The 21,305-nt window shown below is 37.7% G+C and overlaps 1 protein-coding gene across 7 annotated transcripts in view; it reads left to right on the top strand.

The window, feature by feature from the left end:
• The window catches only part of CNKSR2 (connector enhancer of kinase suppressor of Ras 2), a 208,296-nt gene that overhangs the window by 40,004 nt on the left and 146,987 nt on the right, over positions 1-21,305 (top strand). For all 7 annotated transcript variants that reach the window (XM_048955183.1, XM_048955191.1, XM_048955198.1 and 4 more), the window contains exons 3-4: positions 5,798-6,000; positions 15,325-15,412. In XM_048955183.1, coding sequence (XP_048811140.1) covers positions 5,798-6,000; positions 15,325-15,412 — 291 coding nt within the window. The remainder of the gene's footprint in view (positions 1-5,797; positions 6,001-15,324; positions 15,413-21,305) is intronic.

Here is a 21,305-nt window from a genome sequence, read left to right as displayed (position 1 = left end):
ATGAATATTACATGCAGACATGTGTCTCAAGAATTAAATTTGGAAGATGAGAGCTCTGAAAAATAGTGAGGAACAAATGTAAACTTGCCTATGTTATCTTAACTCCACTTCTATAGCCTTATGCTATTTTTACCTGCAGCTTCTGCATCAGTCTGTGAATAAGGGGGGGAAAAATTGTGTTAGAAATAAAACTTGAATTCATCCTTGTGATTGCTGCCCAAACTAATTGAAGACACCAAGTATAATTGAGATGTTTTATTTCCTAACACATATATTATACAGTATACAGCAACCTAGACTGTAATATTTGTCTTTTCAGGAGATTGCAACTTTGTTCTCCTTCTTTAAAAAATAATGCTTATTGTTCTGTGGCAAATATTTGTCACCATAATCCTTTACCTTCTGTAGTTTGTACAGTAAGAGCAGCCTTTCTCCAACAGGGCAGCAGAGCTGACTGAAGTAAGCACTGGCGTCTGCTGTGCTCATCTTATTTTCCTTTTGTCCCAGTTAATCAGTGTTGCAGTAGTAGCCTTGGTTCCCATCTTGCGTCAATTCAGTGAGAATCAACACTGGTCATGTAATGCCTTGCACTCCATATGGCTTCCAGCAGCTTTCTGGGCTGAAAGAGAAGAACCAGCTATTTAAAGAGAGGGGCAGAGAGAACCATATGCTCATTTTTCTCTCTTGGATTGTTTGTGGGAATCATTTGATGTTCTTGAACGTAATGTGGCCTTTGTGTTTATGGGTATGTAGGCTTTTGTGGATTTATAAAAAGTTCTGATCAGGACACATGTTGTAAGAGATTTTTGGATTTGGTAGTTGGAGTGTATGTCTATATAGTATATTGTGATGAATTCAGACATGGAATTCTCTTGATACTCGAACTTGACATTTTTATGTCTTTGTGTTGCACTGTAACAGTGGTGGCATACTCTGAAGTGTGTCAGCAGCCTCTAGTCACCATGTCTGAGCCGGCAGAGATTGTTAGCACTGTATGAGATAGAAATGCTCTCCTTTCTAACCGGTATTAGCAATATGAGATGTACTTACCTGCTATAAAGGCTTAAGTGCATTTAATGAAAGAAGAAATTGAGCTCTGATCTGATATTTTTATTTTTTAGTTATTGATCAAACTTGCCCCCAAATGTTCATTTCACTTCCAAAGTTTGGTAACTTAACTCTCTTTCTAGCCTGTGATGCTGATGCAAGGATGGATGGGCAGAGAGAGAGGGCTAGGCTGGCTTTCCCCACCAATAAAAAATAATCAAAATTAATCACTAGTGATTACAGCTGCTACTTGTCAGCATGCAAAGAAAAGAGCTACAATTCATCACTACCATGTGAATCCACAGAAAAGTAATTAGTAGGTAAAATGCCTATTAATAGTTCCCACCACCTTTCTTTCAAACACCTGCTGACAAGCTATTACACTTAAGCTTCATCAAGTTCTTGTTTTGTGATTGTGAGAAAAAATGCCATTAGAGCCATTTCTGTTCAGGTGTGGTGTCTCTAAAGGCACTCTTCCTTTGCGGCTCCTCATTGAGAAAGCAGACGTATAGATTTGCCTTACTGCTAGTAATCTCTACAAGCACACAGATTGCTTTATGCTTCTTTCAATGACTATAAGTTTATCTTGGCTAATGACACTATAACTTGCGTTAGTGCAGGCTAAATACAGAGTAGGGAAAAACAAAAGAATTGTCATCTTTGCCTGCAATTATCTTTTTATGTTGCTTAGAGATAAACACTGTATATCTACAAGAAGCATATTATTAATAGTATTTGATCGCATATAAAGTATGACCGAACTTGGCAGTAATTATTTGAACAACCTTTTCCCCAGTATTGAAACACATGACACGTTAGATTTTTTTTTTTTATTTTAATGAGGACTGGAAATATTAGTGATATATCAAGTGGGGATTTTGTTAGCTTGGCTGCTGTTCTAGGAGCCTTCTCATTGAAGGCTTCTTTAAACAGAGCTGCCCAAAAATATGTACCTTGCTCCAAAAGTAATGCCTCTATGGAAACTACCAGAACTACAAAGAGCACAATAACTCTACTTGATAGAGCAAATTTTCCTAAATTTTCTAAATTCTAAAATTTTTTTTTTTTTTTACATAGTCACCACCATTAGCTATGTACTTTCACAAGCAGTGAATGAGAGTCTGCATGTTGAGCTTATAAAAATTTGCACTAGTGGAGGTGATCTGCTGTTGCTACTGCTGAAACACCACCTACTGATCCACTGTGCTTGCAGCCACTGTTGGGTTTCTATCAACATTATGCAAGTGTCAATGTCAGCGGGTACAATCTTTTCTGCATGGAGGAATTCAGTTCCACCTCTTTTCTTCATCTGTACTTCCATGTCAGATGTGATTGTGTCAGACTGCCTCTCTGCTGCCTTCTGTCATGCAGCAGCACAATATAGCATAATATTGTTTGGAAGATTCAGCCTCTTCTTGCCCTACCACCAACACCCGCCTCTGACATGGGCCAACATATTAAAATAGGAGGCTTTACTTTCAGCCGTTGTATTACTCTGCATGAAATTTATATCTGTTTTACACCCCTGCCTATATCTGTCTCATACTGCAGGTGGAGGCTGTGCCAAAACCAGCACCATTCCTAATGAATGATTAAATTGAATGCAGCTTAGATACCAACTGAACCCCTCTGTTTTTTTGCAGTAAGAAACCATGAAGTATTGGTGAATGTATCTGGACACAGACTTTGTGGTCATTAACATTGTCCCTTCATTTCCATGTATCTAAGTGTGAAAAAAGATGTCTCAAAAAGGAAAGAGAATACATTTGTACGTGGTCATCACTTGAAACATCAATGAGACTACTAAGCTTTTATAGGAGCTGCTTTTCTAAAGAAGCATATATGCAAATGTGTTCTGTTATTCTGTCACAGAATACTTTTTTGAGTGTCTTGCTCACTGTTTTAGTTTTACTGATGATTTTCTTTCTGCTGGGACTTGAGGCCTGGGTGTTTTTGACCTGAGCTTCTGCTGCAGTAGGCACAGCCCATCATTGCTGGGTGCTACCCACTGCTCGCCTCTCTGAACTGGCAAGGTGCAGGTCAGGCAGCAGAGAGGAGGATGGAGGAAAAAAGAGGTGAAGTAATTCAGGGCTGTCAAGGGAGAGCTTCAGGTTGAAGCCTGGGCCTTGGCATGGACATCCATCTGTGGCGTAGGCATCCATCTGTGGGCCCTGTGCCCAGCTTTGGCTCGGGATCAGTGCGCCCTTGGTTAGCATGGCTTGTGGCAGCCCTTCCAGCACTTTCCCCTGGATTACAGAAGGAATGGTGCCACGGGATTAGGAAACTTGAAATACAGGCCCTGTTGTGAAAACTACAGTAATACTGAGGCACCTGGAGTGCGACAAGAGTTAGAGGTGCTGTGTGACAGAACTCAAGTTGCTGAGGGTGAATGTGAGCACAGTATTTGGATAACCACTGGCTTCCCACTGACAAACACCTTAATTAAGAAATTCTGCTTTTCTGTGCATCAGAAAGAAGGACGTTTCATGAGGAGACCTACGACAGGGCTGTAGCTTGCAGTCATTCCTCTCAGTGTTTGGGAATGTGAGCATCACTGTAAATACATGTTGTCTTGTGGTAGGCTTGCTTTTCTGAGTTTGCTCAAGAAAGGTGATCTGTAAGAAACTTCCCATGACATATTTTTTGTACAGAGTAGACTTAATTTCTTTTCTGATTAATTACTTCACCCAAACAAGCTAGATGCTCAAGAAGAAGGGAAATTAAAAAAAACTTGTTCTATTTATTGTTGTTCCAGCTTATTCCTGAGCCCTACATCTTCATCAAGCTCTTTCAACCACAGCAACCACAGAAAACTGCAGGAAAAACAAATTTGTTTTTATTTGATGTTTATCTCTTTAATTTGGGCGGATTTAATAAGTTATTAATTACGAGCCGCTTAACTGCACAACAAAGTATCTTTTACTTTTCTTTCCTAATCTATTGTTTTCATCTTGTAAATTTTTAATTTATAGCCTAATTCTATCTGTTGTATAATTGCTATAGAATATTTAAAGTCATTGCCCAAATGCACCGACTGTCTAATTGGAAACTGAATGAGGTGGCAACGGACAGTGCCTACGCAGAAACTGTGCAGTTATAAACATTCCCACAAAGCCATTTGTTAGCTAAAATACGATGTTCTCAGATATTGCAGTAGAGATTTTTAAAATGCAATCTTAGCATATGCTTGTTTCCCTCTTAAGCTGAGTCCCGAAGTGGGAAAGATGACTGACATTGTAGTGACTCCTTATTAAGTGTGTTCAATTTACAGGTATCGAAAGGATGTGGGTGGGAGATACATCCAAGCCATATTCTGAAGTCTCTGTTTTCTGCAGTATTTCAGCATTGTCCTGGGATTAGGACTGTGGAAGGGTTAGGGGCTCTGTGTTTACTGGGTCTTATGACAGTGTAATCTTCCTGGAGTCCCTATATAATTAAAGAGTAGATAAGTTGATTTAGTAAATGGTGTGGATTAGGAGAATGACAACTGCTGGAAATAATCTTTTTTTTAATTTTATTTTTTTTTTTTCCTACAGACAAGAGAGGAAAAAAAAATCCTTGCCTGTAGGAAAAAAAATAAAATAAATAATCACAGTAATAAGCTTCAGTAGTCTTAGACTGGAATTGGTAAACACATCCCTTCTCATAGACAGATTAGTATGGTGACCAAACCAGGGAGTCTGGGATGAGAGAGAGGGAGTGTTGTTAGGAAATGTTTTTTTTGTGTGTGTAGCTGAGGCAGTTTTTTTGCATCCCGGTTCATCCACCTTGGTTAGTAGCAAGTAGCTCTTATCTCAGATGAAATTGTAGCCATGCCACATCATAACCCTGTGATGTATTTTAGGCAAGGAGCACTTTTAGCAGTCCCATCTCTTGTGGTAATGATAAGCTCAAGTCTCCACAGTTGCATATTTATTTAAAATAGGAAGATCTCTTTTTAAATAATGCTAGTACTCTTTGCATTTGTGAGGAAAACATCTATTTTAGAATTATCAAATTGCTTCTGTTTCTGTAATAAATTGTAATAGAACATTAAATTAGGATATTCTCTAGTGCCATTTCAGTGCATTTGAAGGATTTTCAAGTAGTATTTGTTAATATTTCTGCAAAATTGTTTTTGTATCTGCTGCATAGTAGAGGACTAATTTCAGCTTAAGGAACTGTGTCTTAAGTGGAAGCAAAGTTTACAGCTCTAAATGGGCAAGACAGACTTTGAGCAAAGTAGCATTGTGTTCTTTGGTCTGTGATTATGCTGGTCTTCTGCTGCTAACAAGAATTAAAAATGGTAATAAACATGCTTCCAAGAAAAGCAGTCTGATATTACGCTGTGTTCATACTGTTCGCTTTTGCTAATTGCAAGCCCTCTTTTCTTACATGGTCTTAGGAATCAGTGAGACTGAAGGCAGAAGGGGCTGCTCTGTAACTGTCAGATTTACTGAGAGAACTACTGGGTCTACTGCTTGGAAAATCAATTCTCCAGACTAGAAAGAGATGTTTTTTTTCTTAGCTCACTTAAACCATCTAAAAGATCGCTCATAATTTTGTTCTTCTTTTGTTCTATTTTTATGCACTTTAGAAACAGAACATGCCATACATTTAAAATCTAATGAGTGGGTATATTTATACCTTAATTATTGGGAATGGTTAAGTTTTGAAGGAGATCAGTCTTGCTGTTCTCAGTACTTCATGTTCAGTAGCACGGCTAAGTTTCTTTTTCTGTTTTTTTTTTTTTTTTCTATTTTAATTTCAGAACTATGGTTTGGAAACAGAAAATCTGAAAACTCTTTCACACAAACTGAATGCATCTGCCAAAAATCTGCAGAACTTCATCACTGGGAGGAGGAGAAGTGGTCACTATGATGGAAGGACCAGCCGCAAATTACCAAACGATTTTCTGACATCAGTAGTGGATCTCATTGGAGCTGCTAAAAGTCTCCTGGCTTGGTTGGACAGGTAAAATATCCCATATGTGTCACGGGTAACCAGTTCATGGACGTGCTGAAAACCCAGCCTCTTTACAAAACGTAACGTAGACATTTACACAGTAGCAGAATCCACTCACGAATTCTAAGAAGAACTTTGTGGCAGTTTTTTTTTCCTTGTTATTTAACTGTCAGTACATGATTCTGATAACATTACAATACTTTCAAATTCCCTGCAATCCTACACATTTCTGGAAATACAGCATAGCACCAGGCTGACATGATTAGGATTTTTGCATATTTCGTTAAGAATATAGAATAATACATTGACCTGCATAAATCAGATTCTTTGCTCTGACAAAATCAAACTGACGAAACTGTAGTCTTACGTTTCATAATGTATGTGTAAATATAGACTTTTACTGTGTGTGTGTGTGGTCTTGCAGTTTATGTTGGTTGTGTTTTTAATTACTGTTGGTGCATTTTTGTTTTGGTTTTTTTTTTGGACTGCAGTGAAATACCTCAGAACTGTAGATGCAGCTGGAATGGGCTTATATTCTTATTTTATTAGCTAGAAAATATGTGAGAGCAGGGTTAACTGCTCTCCTTTAGTATACCTGCATTGATAATTTTCTAGCGATAGAAATAGTCATAAGCGGGTATTTAAGATGATCATGTAAACTCCGGAAGTGGTTGAAATGAGTCTCCCTGTCTTTATGAGAATGCATCACAGTGCATTTTTATCATGAAAAATAAAATGCTTACCCTGATTTGCAAGATGTGTCTTTAGTGAGTATCTAATTTTTTTTTTTACCCAGCAGCTGAAGTTTTTTCAGAGTACGAGTTTTGTGTAGTTCTTAGAATCCAATAGAGCTGTTTTGGTTTACTTCTCTGGGTTTTGCTGTGTTGTATCTAACTGATGGCTCCTGTCCCATAATTGATTTCCCTATGAAAGGGTAAGGTGAAACAGGAATCACTTCCATTTCCTAACTGAAATTTAAACTCTTTTATTCAGTAGACTCCAACTACCAGTATTTCTACCTTCCTTTCTAGCCTTCCCTTAGATTTCAAAATTGAAGATGCGCTCCTGCATTTCTACCTAGGCACAGGGAATAACATTAGATATGTGGAGAAATTATTAAGCTTTGTGGGAAGAGTTAGGTACTGGAAGTTGAAGAATTGGGAATTTGTTTTTAGCTTTACCTCTAACCTATTGCTTTGACCTGGAAGACCTGTAGTCCTTGTGTTGTTTGTTTTTTTTCCTGCAAACAATTTTTGGCAGAGAATAGCATATCATTCTGAGTTTTAAAACAGAAGGAATAGTATGAAATCATGTTCTGCATAAGCACATCACTGTTTGGGACTTTGTTCCATTTAGAAAAGACCTTGATTATTTTCTCATCTAAATTGTGGACAATGGATAAATAATTGGAAATAATATTTTGTGTTCAATAGTCTGAAATTAAAAAGTAGATTTTCATGTATATTTAACACTGGAAAAAAGTTACTGTTCTGCCAACTAGTTTGCTTTTTTCTGTAAGGCTGATCAAATAACAGTAAAATTAAAAAAAAAAAAATAAAATAAAATTGCTTGCATCTGAGTGTTAATGTGTGAATGTATTCCTGTAAACTGGTTAGTTGTAGTGTTGGTGCAGAAAGATCTCTGAAATGTTTTGGTTTTTTTTAAGTGTATGTGAATCCTACTCTCAAATGAAATGCAAAATGACTTATGCATTTATCTGAAGCTGATCAAACCAAGGAGTTCCAAGAAATTAAAAATTAAGGCAACAATGGTGAAAGCTTTTAGCAATGTTGTGTTTAGCGTGCAAATGAGGCTTCCTTGAAGCAATGTATTAATTTTATTCAGATTTCTGAGAAAGTGCCTCTAATGTTCTGCGTAGCCTAAACATGTAGTGCTGCCAAATGTTTTCTGTAACATTTTAAGTCGATTCTGATTTATGAGAATGTGAAGCTTTCTTGTTTAGGTTTGTTCTTCCTTTTTTGTGAAATCCCCAAGCTGGAGTGAGAGCAGGCCAATGAATGTATCTTTCTCAGGAAGATGGAACATCTGAAATACAACAGCATTCTGCTAATTACATTTTTTTCTGAGCAGATGTTGGGGCCACTAGGGGGAGATAGTAAGATTTTAGATATTAAATATCTGAAGTCAGGAACGTGGATTTAATTTCATTCTGCAAAGCTATTGCTATAAAATCTGGGCCAAATCTGAATTCTTTTGGTTGGTGCCTAACACCAGTTCCATCTGTAGGGTATGAGAGGGAAGAGAAAACCATTTGGAGGTATAAATTGGTTATTAAGGTTATCCACTCTATAGTAACATCCATTCTCCATTGTCCCTGTGTCGATTTGCCTCACAGGTCACACAGGGAAAATGCAGCCAGCAGCAGCTTCACATTGCCTAGAAATGCAATGATGAGGTTTTCTTATGCGTGGGGAATGATGATGATAGCATATGAGTCGTGCTTTGCCAGCTGCTCAAGCAAGCCCTCCCTTTATGATGTTTCCATAGGATGTTCACTGCTTATAATGGCCATGATACATGAGGCCAGGTACAATTATCAAACAGACTGTAGAAGTTGTGATTTGCTGAGTTACTTTCACTGTGGCTCTTATAGTGGCACTGTATGGAGCTGATCTAAGAATGCTCTTTGTTCCAGGCCTCTGCTTGTAGCAGCTGTACTTTCAGATGTATGTCACAGATAGAGGTTTTTATTGGAAATTAAGATAGCTTTTACTGCTGAGGTTTTAAGGTCTTCAAGATTAATTTCGCTAAGGAACTGGAAATTTCAGCAGAGAATTCTAGCTGTTTTCAAAGGAAATTGGCTGAGAATTTTTAGGAGCATAAAATGACTCCCTAGTAATTATGTTCTGCAAAGAAATTGTCATCATGCAAATAGATTATGTCCTTAAGCTTTTTAGACTCATTTCAATTTCCCTTTACTCTCTCAAAGCACAAAATCTTCAGAAAAATATTTTGTCTTAATAATTTTTATTTTATGCTCCTTCCCTAATCTTCAGTTTTTTTGCAAGCCATCTGGGTGCTTAGATTTGAGCTTCCTTGAAAATCTTGAGAGTCTTTTCTGAAAGCATGATGTATTTCCACTTGACACACAACTTAGCTCTTAAGCTGATGGAAATACATACTCTACACTGTAGCAACAAACTATTTGTCTGCTGTTCTGAATGACTTGGCATCTAAATGTCTCTGCTGTGAAGTGATACTTCTTAGGAATTAGATAATAATAAGAGAGGAGCTGTCCAGGCGATCCAGACTTCAAGCTAGATGATAGTTATTATTTTCAGTCTTTGTTCCTGTAGTTCTTGTATCTTGTAATCTTTGAAATAGTAATTGATGCTATCGTTCTGAATCTTTCTTTTCTTTGGTGTACTGGGTTCCTGGAAATTCTTCTGTATTTTACAAGGTTCATGCACTTCAGCCTGAAGAGGTTGAAACCTCAGTGCTTTCTATACAATATACTTTATTTGCTGAGATTATGTACAACAGTTATCGTGAATGTGTTTCTTTGTATCTTCTGAATAACGGTGCACGTAATATTGCCTTCAAAGTTGGGCAACTTACTTCTCTGCAAATTGATTATTTGATATAAATGCAAGAGGAAGATGAGTACTGTTAAGCAACTGAAAAATAAACTGAATAGTTAAAGAAAATCATTAGAAAACATGAAGCAAAAACACAATTGAAAAATGCATTCAAGTTATCTAAAACTAAGAATTGAGGTAGAAGTTGTAGGTCCCTCAAGCCAAACTTAAACTTAAGGTGTACCAGAGAAAGAAAATCTTTAATGTATGATTAAAGTAGAATTACTGTTGCGAGTCCATTACTGTGGATTCAAAGCATGAATAAACCAATTTTATGGTTTAAAGCTATCTCTAGCCTCATAGAAGTGTATTTTTCTGTATAATACTGTGTCCAGTGGTACCTGTGCAATTAAACAGAAATTAGACATATTTATTTATTTCAATCCCAGGTAATGCTTTATTCTTATGCACCTACAGTCCTACATAAAACCACTTTTACAAGTGTTGCTTTTTGTGTGCATCTGTGTTCACTGCCTCTGTGAAATTTCTAAATTATGTGCCATTCATTTGAGGCTTTATTGAACTGAAAGCACTATGAATTCACTCTATGTTGATAATCAAGCTACTTTTTTTTGTATTTCACTTGCGTCTTCAGTGGCAACAGTGAAAACTTCAATACTTTTGTCTAGAGGGAAGTATGAAATGAAAACTAGTGATACAGTGTTTCCAGAAAACTATCCAGAGCTTTTTTGAGTTTGGAGTTTAGTGCAGCTTATAAGTACCTTTATGATTAAGACTGAGCTCTTGTGCTGTTCTCACATCTCATTTCTTTTCTAAAAAATTAAGAAAATATAATCGACTACTAGAAAGTTTTGCATGTGGTATTGTGTTACAGATTTTCATGGTCATGGATTAGGATTTGCCAGAGAACACTGGACTTTTTTTTGTTTTTTTTTAATTGTACTTTTTGACTCAGCTGTCTGTTAGGGCAGCTATTTGATGTGACTTTCACAGCAGTGCTCTTGTACCCCTTGTTTTTCACCCTGGCATATATCCCCATAAAATCTTAAACTGCTGCTATGGATTAGGCTGAAGTTGAAGTAATAGGAGCAAAGATATCTTGTGGAAATAGCTTTCGAGTTCCGGTCTTTCAGAGTTGTGGCTGGAGAAAAATTGGCAGGCTGACAAATATGCACAAGTTTGATTAATTTACCATTGCTATCTCTGGTCTGATACGTGAGCAAAACGGCACATGAATGAACAAAAAGTCCTACTGCAAATAGAAATTGTTGGTCCTATTAAAGAGGCAGGTCAAATTGCTGAGAGAAGTAACAAAATGTAAAATTTCAGAATAAAAGACATTCCTGATATCTTAGATCAGCTTTTGTGGGCAGTCACGGAATGATGAGGTATAATTCTTTCACTCTGAACCCCAGGTTAGTAAGTTGTTTTGTCATGGTCCTAAATGTGCTAATATTTAGCAAAGCACTTGTATGTATACTTCAGTCCTGTTAAGGTAGGCTCTAATCTGTGCCTGAAGTTATGGACATTTGGATGCTTCAGTGCATAAGTCTGGATAGCAGAACAGACTGAGCCTGTTCACTGATTCTTTGTTATGCACAGAGTATAGCCTGCAATTACGTAGATGCTCTTGTTTACATATGAATAATTCTAGGTGGTCACCTTCAGCACACTCTTTTAATATGCTTTGCATGAAAGTACTGTGCTAGGAGAATGCATTTCCCACTCATATATGACTCTCCCTCTTTTCACCATGGTGACACAGTGCATGCATTTTCTTACACTGTAGGTGAAGCGTGTCTTGTTGGATTTCTTCGTCTCATTGTTCTCAGTGAATGAGCCTCATTTATGTTTATTGTGCGACTCTTCTGTAATTGTAAGTAAAGAGGACCATTTATTGGGAGAATTAGGCTTGAATGTTTGCAAGCATCTAACTTCTTACTTACAAAAGCTGTTACTAGTTTGAGGCCTCCTCTTTAAGGGACTCAATATGGTACTGTTAGCTGTGCTTGATTATTACTTGACAAGGTAGATCTGGTTTGTGCAAGGATGGCACTGGGAAAACAAATGAAAACCCAAATAAAGAGAAAACACATTTCAGTGATTCACTCCACAAATAATGCACTTTCTGTCAAGTGGCTTTCAGTCTACAACACATGAATACGAATATATGAAGTCTAGCATGGTGCAGGTTCACAATGTGGGTACACATAATGGAAGAATTAAGAGGCTCCCTCGTCACTAGCATGCGTGGTCATGAAACATGCATGTGCTGTAGAATTATGAAGGCGTTTCATGTGCATGTGGCAAAAAGGAAAAGATCTGTGAGAGTTTTTGAGGGAAGAAATAATGAATTTTTAAGAGGAACTGAGAAGAGGGTTCAATGAATATGGAAACGTATATGGAAAGGATTTTGAAAAGCCTGTGAGAAACAAGGTAGTGAAAGGCAAAGGATCATGCCACAGCAGGAAGTGGGACAGCATATAGCCTTTATACCAGGATAGTTTTTAGTTCTTATTTAATTTAAAGAACGCTAAATTGAACAAAATGCATGTTGAATATTGTAGTTATTCGCAGGGAATTTGCTTCTATGTAATCATATGAAGTACCTGAGAATTGAAGGTCCAAGGGACTCAGAAGACTTTTGAAAGAAAATAATAAAATCTAGAGGTTGATGGAAATGGTTCAGACCGTTTAAGAAATACATATATATTTTTAAAGTGGAGATAAGTGGTCTGATTAAACAAGGAATTCCTCTAACTTGGTATGTTTTTAAAGTCTTGAGAAGGAAGGTGCTGGAGTAGCCAATTGAAAAGGTGTATGTAGGATTTATCTTCACTTCTGTTTGACCTGTCAATAATTCTGTACTGTATTGAAACAATGCATTTTAAAATCAGATATTAATGAAGAGGAGTTTTTGGTGTTTCACAGTGTATCTATTATGAAATCAGCGATTCCATAATGACTTTTCTATTGATGTTTATGTTGAAACTGCTTTGTTATATCAAGTCTTGCTGGACTTTCATGGTTGAAATTGAGGTTCAGGATGTATTACCAAAATAAGTATCCTTTGACAGTAAATATACTTGCAGAGGCTTTTGTTTTTGCTACTATCCTAGTTGCCTACTGCAGTAGTCCATGTGTGTGCCGATTACCTCCAGTGAAGTGGACTGAACTGGGGAGAGGGTGAAGAGGGAATTTCAATTTTAGTGGTCCGATTTGTAGCAATATCCCATAGAAGCATTGGCAGAGACTGCCATGTGAGAATCAGTTTATTAGCTACAGAGAACTACAGAAGAGGTAGCTTGAGGACTGCTTACCTCTTCCATAGGAAACAAGGACCTGTCATCTTATCCTTCCAAGTAATTAATCAGTTCTCAAAATATTTTAATAAGGATTATATTTCTTAGGAAGCTTCTCCCTTCTGCTGCCACCCATGTGTCACTTCTTTCCATGCTGTTTTCAGTAAATCTTCACTGTGTAAACCTCAGTGTAATAAAAATGAGTAATGTCTCAGTCTCTTTGCCTCCTCTTTAAAATTTATTTGGGGCATTTCTAACGTTCTTCACTAAGAGCAATGATGGTAAAAATGTCATTATTTTCCTCATGAACCATGAAACCAACTAAATTGTAAAAGTATGAAAGAAAATCATACAGTTTTAGAAGCCAAAGCCTACCATGCGATTTTGTTTAGAGCAGTGCTGGAGGCTTTGAAATGTCAAATAGATTCCAGTTGTGTAATTTGAGGATCAAATTGTATTAACATCCATACTTAAAGTAAAAGAATGCCATTTGCTGGTTTGATTTCATTCATTTTAAGTAAAAATGAGTTCATAAGTTAACATGACCTTTTTAAAGGTTTCAGGTAGATTTAAAACCTCGACAGCCACAATTTTAAAAGGGGAAAAAGGGTGTTTTTGTACATTTTAGCTAACGCACTATTTTTTTATTTTTTTTTAAAACACGATTATCGTTCATAACCAAGAAATACAGTCAGCTTTCATCCTTTAATAAGCTCTCATATCAACTGAACTTCAGTAATACTCTGTAACTGTAGGTAAACCTGCTATGTAGTTTGTATGTACTGTACAGTTTTAAACTTGCATTTTCAATTTTGATTATAGCTCTGTGTCAAATGGCTTTTGTCAGGCACCTTTCAGAACTTATCTACATGCTACGTACCAAGATTCTACTGTCTGCTTGCTTATATGGTTCTTAAACTCTGCCAGACTTCTTATTTCTGTAATTTTATTTTTAAATTCCCTAGAAAATAAAGGTAGAAAAAATATATTTTTGTTGTATAATGTATTGCATCAAATTAAAGCTGCTTGTCTTGAGTATGCGCCTCAGAGTTCATGTCATTTTTTGAACCATCAGGGCAGGATTTAAAATTCTGGAGAAGAAAGAGAGCACTAGAACAAGATAAAATTCACATGGACTTGTTGGCAAAATCTGCCTGTACTAAAAGTTCAGTAACTCTGCACACAGAAAAGAATTTTAGAAAACTACTAAGAATCAGTAGAACTGTATCCATAGTTCTCATTTAGACATGCTTATAGCAGAGTTCTTTGTACTGGCAACTTGTCTTTAGGTTTAGATTAGGAAGTTAGGAGCTCTTTATGAATATAAATGCTCCGAGATTTTGTGACAATTGGGAAAGGATAAGTGATCCAGATTGTTTAAAAGCCACTTCTCTTCAAATAGTTGATCTATATACTGCATGATCTGTTGTTAATTTATTCAGACATTATATTCCACACAGTACTTTGCCACCTTTTTGTTTGTTTGTTTGTTTTAAGTGTTTGAAGCAAGTGTGTTATGGAGAAATGTCATCTTTGTGATGGTAATAATGTCTGTAAAAGCCTCATTTGCAACACTGGTGGAGTAGAACTCTTCACTTGCAGAAAATTCCAGCCCTGCCTAGTTTGACTGCTTCTTGAGTACACAGAATAGATCAAGTTGTGTTTATGTTTTAAGACAGATTTGTAACACAGAAATCAGAGGACTGCCAGCCTCGCTAACCAAATATGTTTTAGCAGTGCCTCCAGAAAATAAGCAAGCTTCTAGACAAGGTAGATAATCATTTAAAGCATTCTGACGTGACATTTAAGGTGTAGGATGCATGTAGGTGACTTCTTTAAGTGCTGGATTACATTTTTCATTTCACCGATCACTTCTGACTGTGGCACAGTGTGGGGAGATGTTAAGCTGTGCCTCCAGTTTAGCCTTTGTAACTGTTTTTGAGTGTTGATTCATCTCTGGCTCTAAACGGCATTCTCATTTGGATAAAACTTTTACTTCTTCTGAGTTCCTCCAGTAATTATATTAGACATCAGACATGATTCCGGAAATTGCAGTGAGTCAGTGAAATACTTTCCTGGTGCAATTTATATCTGTGCACCATCCATATCAGAGGTGAAAATGGCACTTTAGTAATGGCATTCCCAAACAACTGCCAAAGGCAATGTGGGATGTTTTTTCTAGGGGTGTGAAAGTAGTTCAGGAATGCGCTGGAAGACTATGAGAAATTATGCTTCTATAAATGAAGCTTCTTAAGGAAGAAAAAACAAGAAGAGTTGAACATTTTCCGTGGATATGTATCCTGCAATTTACAATTTTAATAATAGATTTTAGTATTATCCGTGCTTTTAATATCACTAGAAAAGAAATGCATTAAAAAAGTCCTATGGGTGCTAAGTTCATTGTGAGCCACTGAAACAAGTGGATATATGACAGTGTCATTGAGCATTTTTTTTTCCTTCTTTCTTTTTAGATCACCTTTTGCTGCTGTGACAGATTATTCTGTAACAAGAAATAACGTAATACAACTCTGTCTGGAGCTGACAACAATTGTACAACAGGTATGCGAGCATCTACTTAGAAATTTAATCTTTTGTAATAGTAAATGGCCATTACCTTGTGCGCACTGTCATGTATTATTCTTTGTTTATATTATTGTCTAACAATAAGAAGGAAATACTTGTGCTTTGTAAATTCTCTATAAAAATTCCGCTTCCTGATTTTATAATAGTAGTTTGGGCATCCTTCATGTCCTCCCTGCCTATCTCAGTAGTGAAATTCATCTTGGGTTGAATAACATTACTATAAATTTGTATAGTCAAATAGTTTAGTATACTTGAAATTATACTTGATAGTTTGTATAGTTGAAATCTTGTATTTTGTCTTGAGATTTTCATTAACTATCTGTTTGACATGGTGTGCATGTATGTGAGGAGGAGCTTTGTTATGTGCTCCTTCATGCAGCTCATATCATCTACACACCTGTAAAGATAACATGTCCCTGTTAGGCTAGAATAAAGAATGCACTTCTGCACATGCTTTAAGAAATACAGAAGCTAACACTGAGAAACACTTTTGTAATGGGCTTCATTTTGGAGTACATTTTAGAGAACCTACTACATCCTTTTTTTTCTTCTCACTAATGTGGTTTAGAACTGTCCCTGTCTTTGCTGGGAAGTGAAAAGTCTCCTTTGCTGCGAGTTCATTCTGATGTTGATGCTAAATGCTGGAAGAATAACCTGGGAAATTAAACTAGTTCTGTTCAGTCAAGCATCATCCTGTACTCTGATGCAAGTATTTTTGAGGTTACAACTCATCTGTCTACTATTGATAACTGTGGAGGGATGTGGTACTATCTTATATCATTGTTTTCCTAGTTTTTTGGTGTTCTATTTCATAGAATCATGAAGATTGGGAAAGACCCACTAGGATTATCTACAGCAACTATTTCTAGCAGAACAAGGAATGTTTATTGGACCCAAATTACCCTCCTTCAGCTGAGATTGTGACGCAGCTTGTTGGCTTCGTATTCCATTTCTCTAGACAAATGTCAGGATAAATTCTTCTCTGTTGGCTGCTGCAGGGGCAGGTCACAGCCATCTGTTGTGAACTGCTGGCCCTCCCTCTGTATGCATATCCACTTGCTTTGGGCTGCAGTTCAGTGCTGGAACAGACAGTGCTTGAGAGGAAGAAGAGAGATGCATGCAGTGCCCATCATGCAGAGGGATGAGACTTGGCTCTCCTGGTGGTTCAGCAAGAGTATGAGGGAAGGGCCAATGCCAATATGGAGAATTTTGCAGAAGTGAGTGCACTTAAGAAACTGGAGATTATAGAAGTAGGAGAGGGTGGGCTGGGTAGGACTAAGAGTGCTAGGGAGAATTTTTTTTTCTAGTTGTTAGAAGTATCAGTCTATTGTCACTCAATTGGTCTATGCTAAAGATCTCCTATGTCCCCTTAGTGTGAGTTTGTTTGATGACACTACTCTCCCTTTTATAAAAACAATGCATTTTTCTCTGATGCTTTGATAAATACATACAATACCAAATATTATTTGGGTTTGCTTCCTCTCTGATTTAGAGAAGAGTAGTGTTGCTAGTCCTCTGTGCTCAAATTTGGAAAATGAAAATTTTTTTTTTTAGTTTTATTTTTCCTTCAAATTTGATTGATGTTTTTTTGGTGTGCAAAATAGAACGTGGTCTGCTCCCTCCCCACAGATCACATTAGCAAGGGTGCATTTTGGTGCCTGGGCAAGAGACAAGGGGGGGTGTCTTGGTAGTCTTGTGCTTTTGGCCATTTTGCAATCAATGTCAGACTTCTCATTTTCATTCTGTCTCAAACTGCAACAGAGATGCCAGCAGCAATGGCTGTGAAAGAAGACCGCAGGCCTTTGTTTTTGTGGATGGCTATTTATGGAATCTGCATGGGAACTGCTGAGTCACGGCCTGAACCTCTGATTGATCACCTGAGGTGAGCCATGAGTCAGCCAGAGGAGCACAGGTGAAGGCAATTCACCTGTGCTGCCGGAAGAGGTGGAGCCTGGCTCCACCCCTCCTGGACCTATTTAAGAGCTGGCTACCAGAGGGGAAGGATCTCTTCTGGAGATCACCTCTCTTGGTGTTTTGTGGTGAGTTCAGCCGAAGGGTAAGCTCTTCCACTTATTCTCTTTTGTGATCGTTGTCTACTTTGCCTAACTCTCTTGATTATATTGTGATTATAACATCTTGATATCTATTGATTATACAGAATCATATCACAGGATGGTTTGGGTTGGGAGAGACCTCAAGGATCACCAAGTTCCAATTCCTCTGCTGCACACAGAGTTGCCAGATTCTAGGTTGAATACTTGATCATGTTGCCATGGTCCCATCCAACTTGGCCTTGAACACCTCTAGGGATGGAGTGTCCACAACCTCTCTGGGCATCCTGTTCCAGTACCTCATCACCCTCTCAGTAAAAAACTTATCCCTGATGTCGTGGCTAAATATTTCCTCGTTTAGTTTAAAAACATTCCTCCTTGTCCTATTATTATCTACTTATGTAAAAAGTTTATTTCCCTCATGTGTATAATCTCTCTCTAGCTATTGGAAGGCTGTAATGAGGTTTCCCTACAGCCTTCTCTAAACTGAGCAAACCCAGCTCCTTCATTCTGTCTAGACAGGAGACGTGCTGTAGCCCTCTGATCATCTTCGTGGCCCTCATCTGGACCCTCTCTAAAAGCTTGATTTCTTTCTTGATCTGGAAGCTCCAGACTTGAATGCAGTACTCCAAATGGGGCCTCGTGATGGCATAGAAGAGAAATAATCACCCCCCTTGTCCTGTTGGCCATCATTCTTCTGATGCTGCCCAGGATACTGTTGGCTTTCTGGGCTACAAGTGCACACTGTTGGCTCGTGTTCCCCTACTAGGAACCATAAGCCCTTCTCAGCTTATGGTACTCCTCAGGGGTACTCCCAAGGAGTTCTTCTCCCAGTCTCTGTACTTATCTGAGATTACCTTGACTCAAGTGCAAAACCTTGCACTTTTCTATGTTGAACTCATTAGGTTCACAAGGGCCTGCCTTTGCAGTTTATAAATGTTTCTCTGGGTGGCATCCCTTTGCTGTATCTGCAGCACTCAACTTGGTGTCATCAGTAAATTTTCTAAGGGTACACTTGATCCCGTTATCTATGTCATTGGTAAAGATGTTAGAGAGTATTGATTCCAAAACAGACAGACTGGGGAACACTTCTTGTTCCTGGCCTTCATCTGGATATAGAACCATTGACCACAACCCTCTGGCTGTAACCTTTCAAACCAATTCCTTATCCACCTAATAGTCCACCCTTCAAATCAGTATCTCTCCAATTTAGAGATAAGGATGTGGTGGAGGACCATGTTAAAGGCCTTGCAGAAGTCCAAGTAAATGAGATCAGATTCCTTTCTGTTGTCAACCAGTGCCATCACTCCATCGCAAAGGCCACCAGAATGATCAGGCATGACCTTCCCTTGTTGAAATTGTGCTGGCTGTCTCAGATCACCTGCTTATGCCTTGCGTGCCTCAGCATGTATTCTGGGAGTACCTATTCCATGATCTTCTCAGGCAGAGGTGAGGCTTACCAGTCCATTGTTCCCCAGGTCCTCTTTCTTCCCTTTTTATAAATGGAAGTGATGTTTCCCTTTTTCCAGTCATCAGGGACTTTGCCTGACAGCTACAACTTTTCAAATATGATGGAGAGTGGCTCGGCAACCACATTGACCTGTTCCTTTAGGACCCTGGGATGCATGTTGTCTGGCTCCATAGACTTGTACGCATCCAGTCTGTGAGGCTCTCTCGGACTTGCTCTGCCCTTACAGTGTGAGGGGAGTTTGCTCCCCCAGTTCCCACCAAGAAAGGGATGTGAAGTTGAGGGATGTGAGAAATATGAGAATCCTGCCTGCCAGTGGAAACTGTGGCAAAGAACTTACTGAATATCTCAGCCTTCTCCCATATCTGTTGTAGCCAGTTCTCCTTTTTCATTTATCAAAGGAGGCATGCTCTCTTTGGCCTATCTCTTCTGACCTATGTACCTATAGAATCTCCTGTTGTTTTTAACATCCCTTGCCAAATTCAGTTCCATGCATGCCTAATCCCATCTCTGCACATCCAAACAGCATCCCTGTAATCTTTGCAGGTGATATGTCCTTGTTTCCACTGCCTGTGCTTGACCTTCTTTTTCCTCAGTTTGATCGGCAGGTCCTTGCCAAGTCATGCCAGTTTCCTGCCTCCTCTGTCTGCTTTCTTATTTTGAGGGATGGAGAGCTCTTGTGCAAAGTGTTTCTTAATCTCTTGCCCCACGGTGAGTTGTGCCCTTATTGAGCTGTGAAAAGGGTCAGTACTTCAGGACAGGAAGCATACAGGACATGTATTGCCCTTGGCTAAACTGCTTGTTTTCTGTAGAAGTAATTGTGACTCACTGTCCAGCTTTTTAGTGGGAGTAAGAACCATCTGATCTGTTTTCATTAACTATATAACGATGAAATTAATTATATATATATTTGTATTTCTCATTAATAGTATTGACTATTAATGAGAAAGAGGTTAGAAGATGAACCGCTGCAGTATTTCCCAGGAAGCCACTGAGTATCAGCTCACTTTTTTTTTTTTTTTTTTTTAAAGTCATCCTCATTCATGATACTACTGATTTGCTATGGTCATAGGTAAATAATTATCTCTGTATGTTTTTCAGTGAGAAATTAAATAGACCAAATGTTACTATTTAATATTTTTGGAGAATAGAAGTCTTATCTTTGCCAAAACTGACATGCTTTCCCAATCAGGAAGCAGTCCAGTACATGAATCCATACTTTGAATTCAAAAGGAGCATTTACGTGCCTAAATTTAAGCATGCTTTGGTACTGAATTGAGCTGCAGTCAGAAGAATGATAATGAAAAATTCCATTACTAGCTCCAAACACATGTGGATTGATCTCTACTTAAAACGAATGTGTTCCAGCATAGCATTTCAAATTGCCTTTGAGTTTTTCTTTTGTATGATCATTGAGCACATTGAAAATCCTCATTATACTTTCTTAAGGCTAAATGCTTAAAACAAAATGTTTTTATATCACCTTAGCGGGTTTTTTTTTTTTTGTCTTAGAGCTCAATTTCTTTTGTACATGAAGTATCTCATAGTATTTCATTAATTTATAGCAATTTGTAATTTAATTTATAATTTTTTTGAGTTTATGAAAAACCTTAAAAAGACAATGATACAAATTTTTTTTACACTAGTTAAGAATAGATTTTTATAAAGTATGTATTAAGAGGAAATAGTCTGCATGTTTTCTTATACCTCTGAATTTTTCAAAGATATTCATACAACATAAAAATAAAACACTGGTATTCCCTACAGTAACTAAACGCTTGCAAGGTTCAGAGCTGATTTTTGTGTTGTTTGCTTATAGTCAACATTAAGAATTAATAACCAAAAATGAGAAGTCAAGGTGGGGGGAGGGAAGCTGGAACTAATTTGGCTTTGTTTGTAATACTTTGCATGTTTTAAGGCTAATTGCAATGTTTCTTCATTGAATTAAGGCATTTCTTGTCCCCCTCCTCCCTCATTTGTAAGTACTCAATGATAATGAAGAAAAAAATAGCAAAAATAGAGTTCTTTATTCAAAGAATAAAGTCTAAGAAAATCAATTGTAAGTCTGTGCTTTAACCTTTAAATAATTATTTAAAGTTGGATTTATAATACCTACTTAGGAATCAACTTTGGAATAGCGCAGCATGGCACATACTTGAGTGTAACCATTTCATTTTCTGTGTGCATTGCATGTTGCTGAACACCTAATTTGCCTCTGAGAACGGGTCCCTCAGGGCACTGCAAATTATTATTGTAACCTGTTTTGCATTCACACTAATCCTACGCTTCTATGCTGTTTTATTTTGGTTTAGGATTATTGTTTTCTTCCCCTTAAGACAGTAAGATAGTG

The sequence above is a fragment of the Lagopus muta genome, chromosome 1, assembly GCF_023343835.1.
Source record: "Lagopus muta isolate bLagMut1 chromosome 1, bLagMut1 primary, whole genome shotgun sequence".
In the NCBI taxonomy this organism is placed as follows: Eukaryota; Metazoa; Chordata; class Aves; order Galliformes; family Phasianidae; genus Lagopus; species Lagopus muta.
The sequence above is the reverse complement of the archived record's forward strand: the minus strand, read 5'-3'. Positions and strand labels throughout refer to the sequence as shown.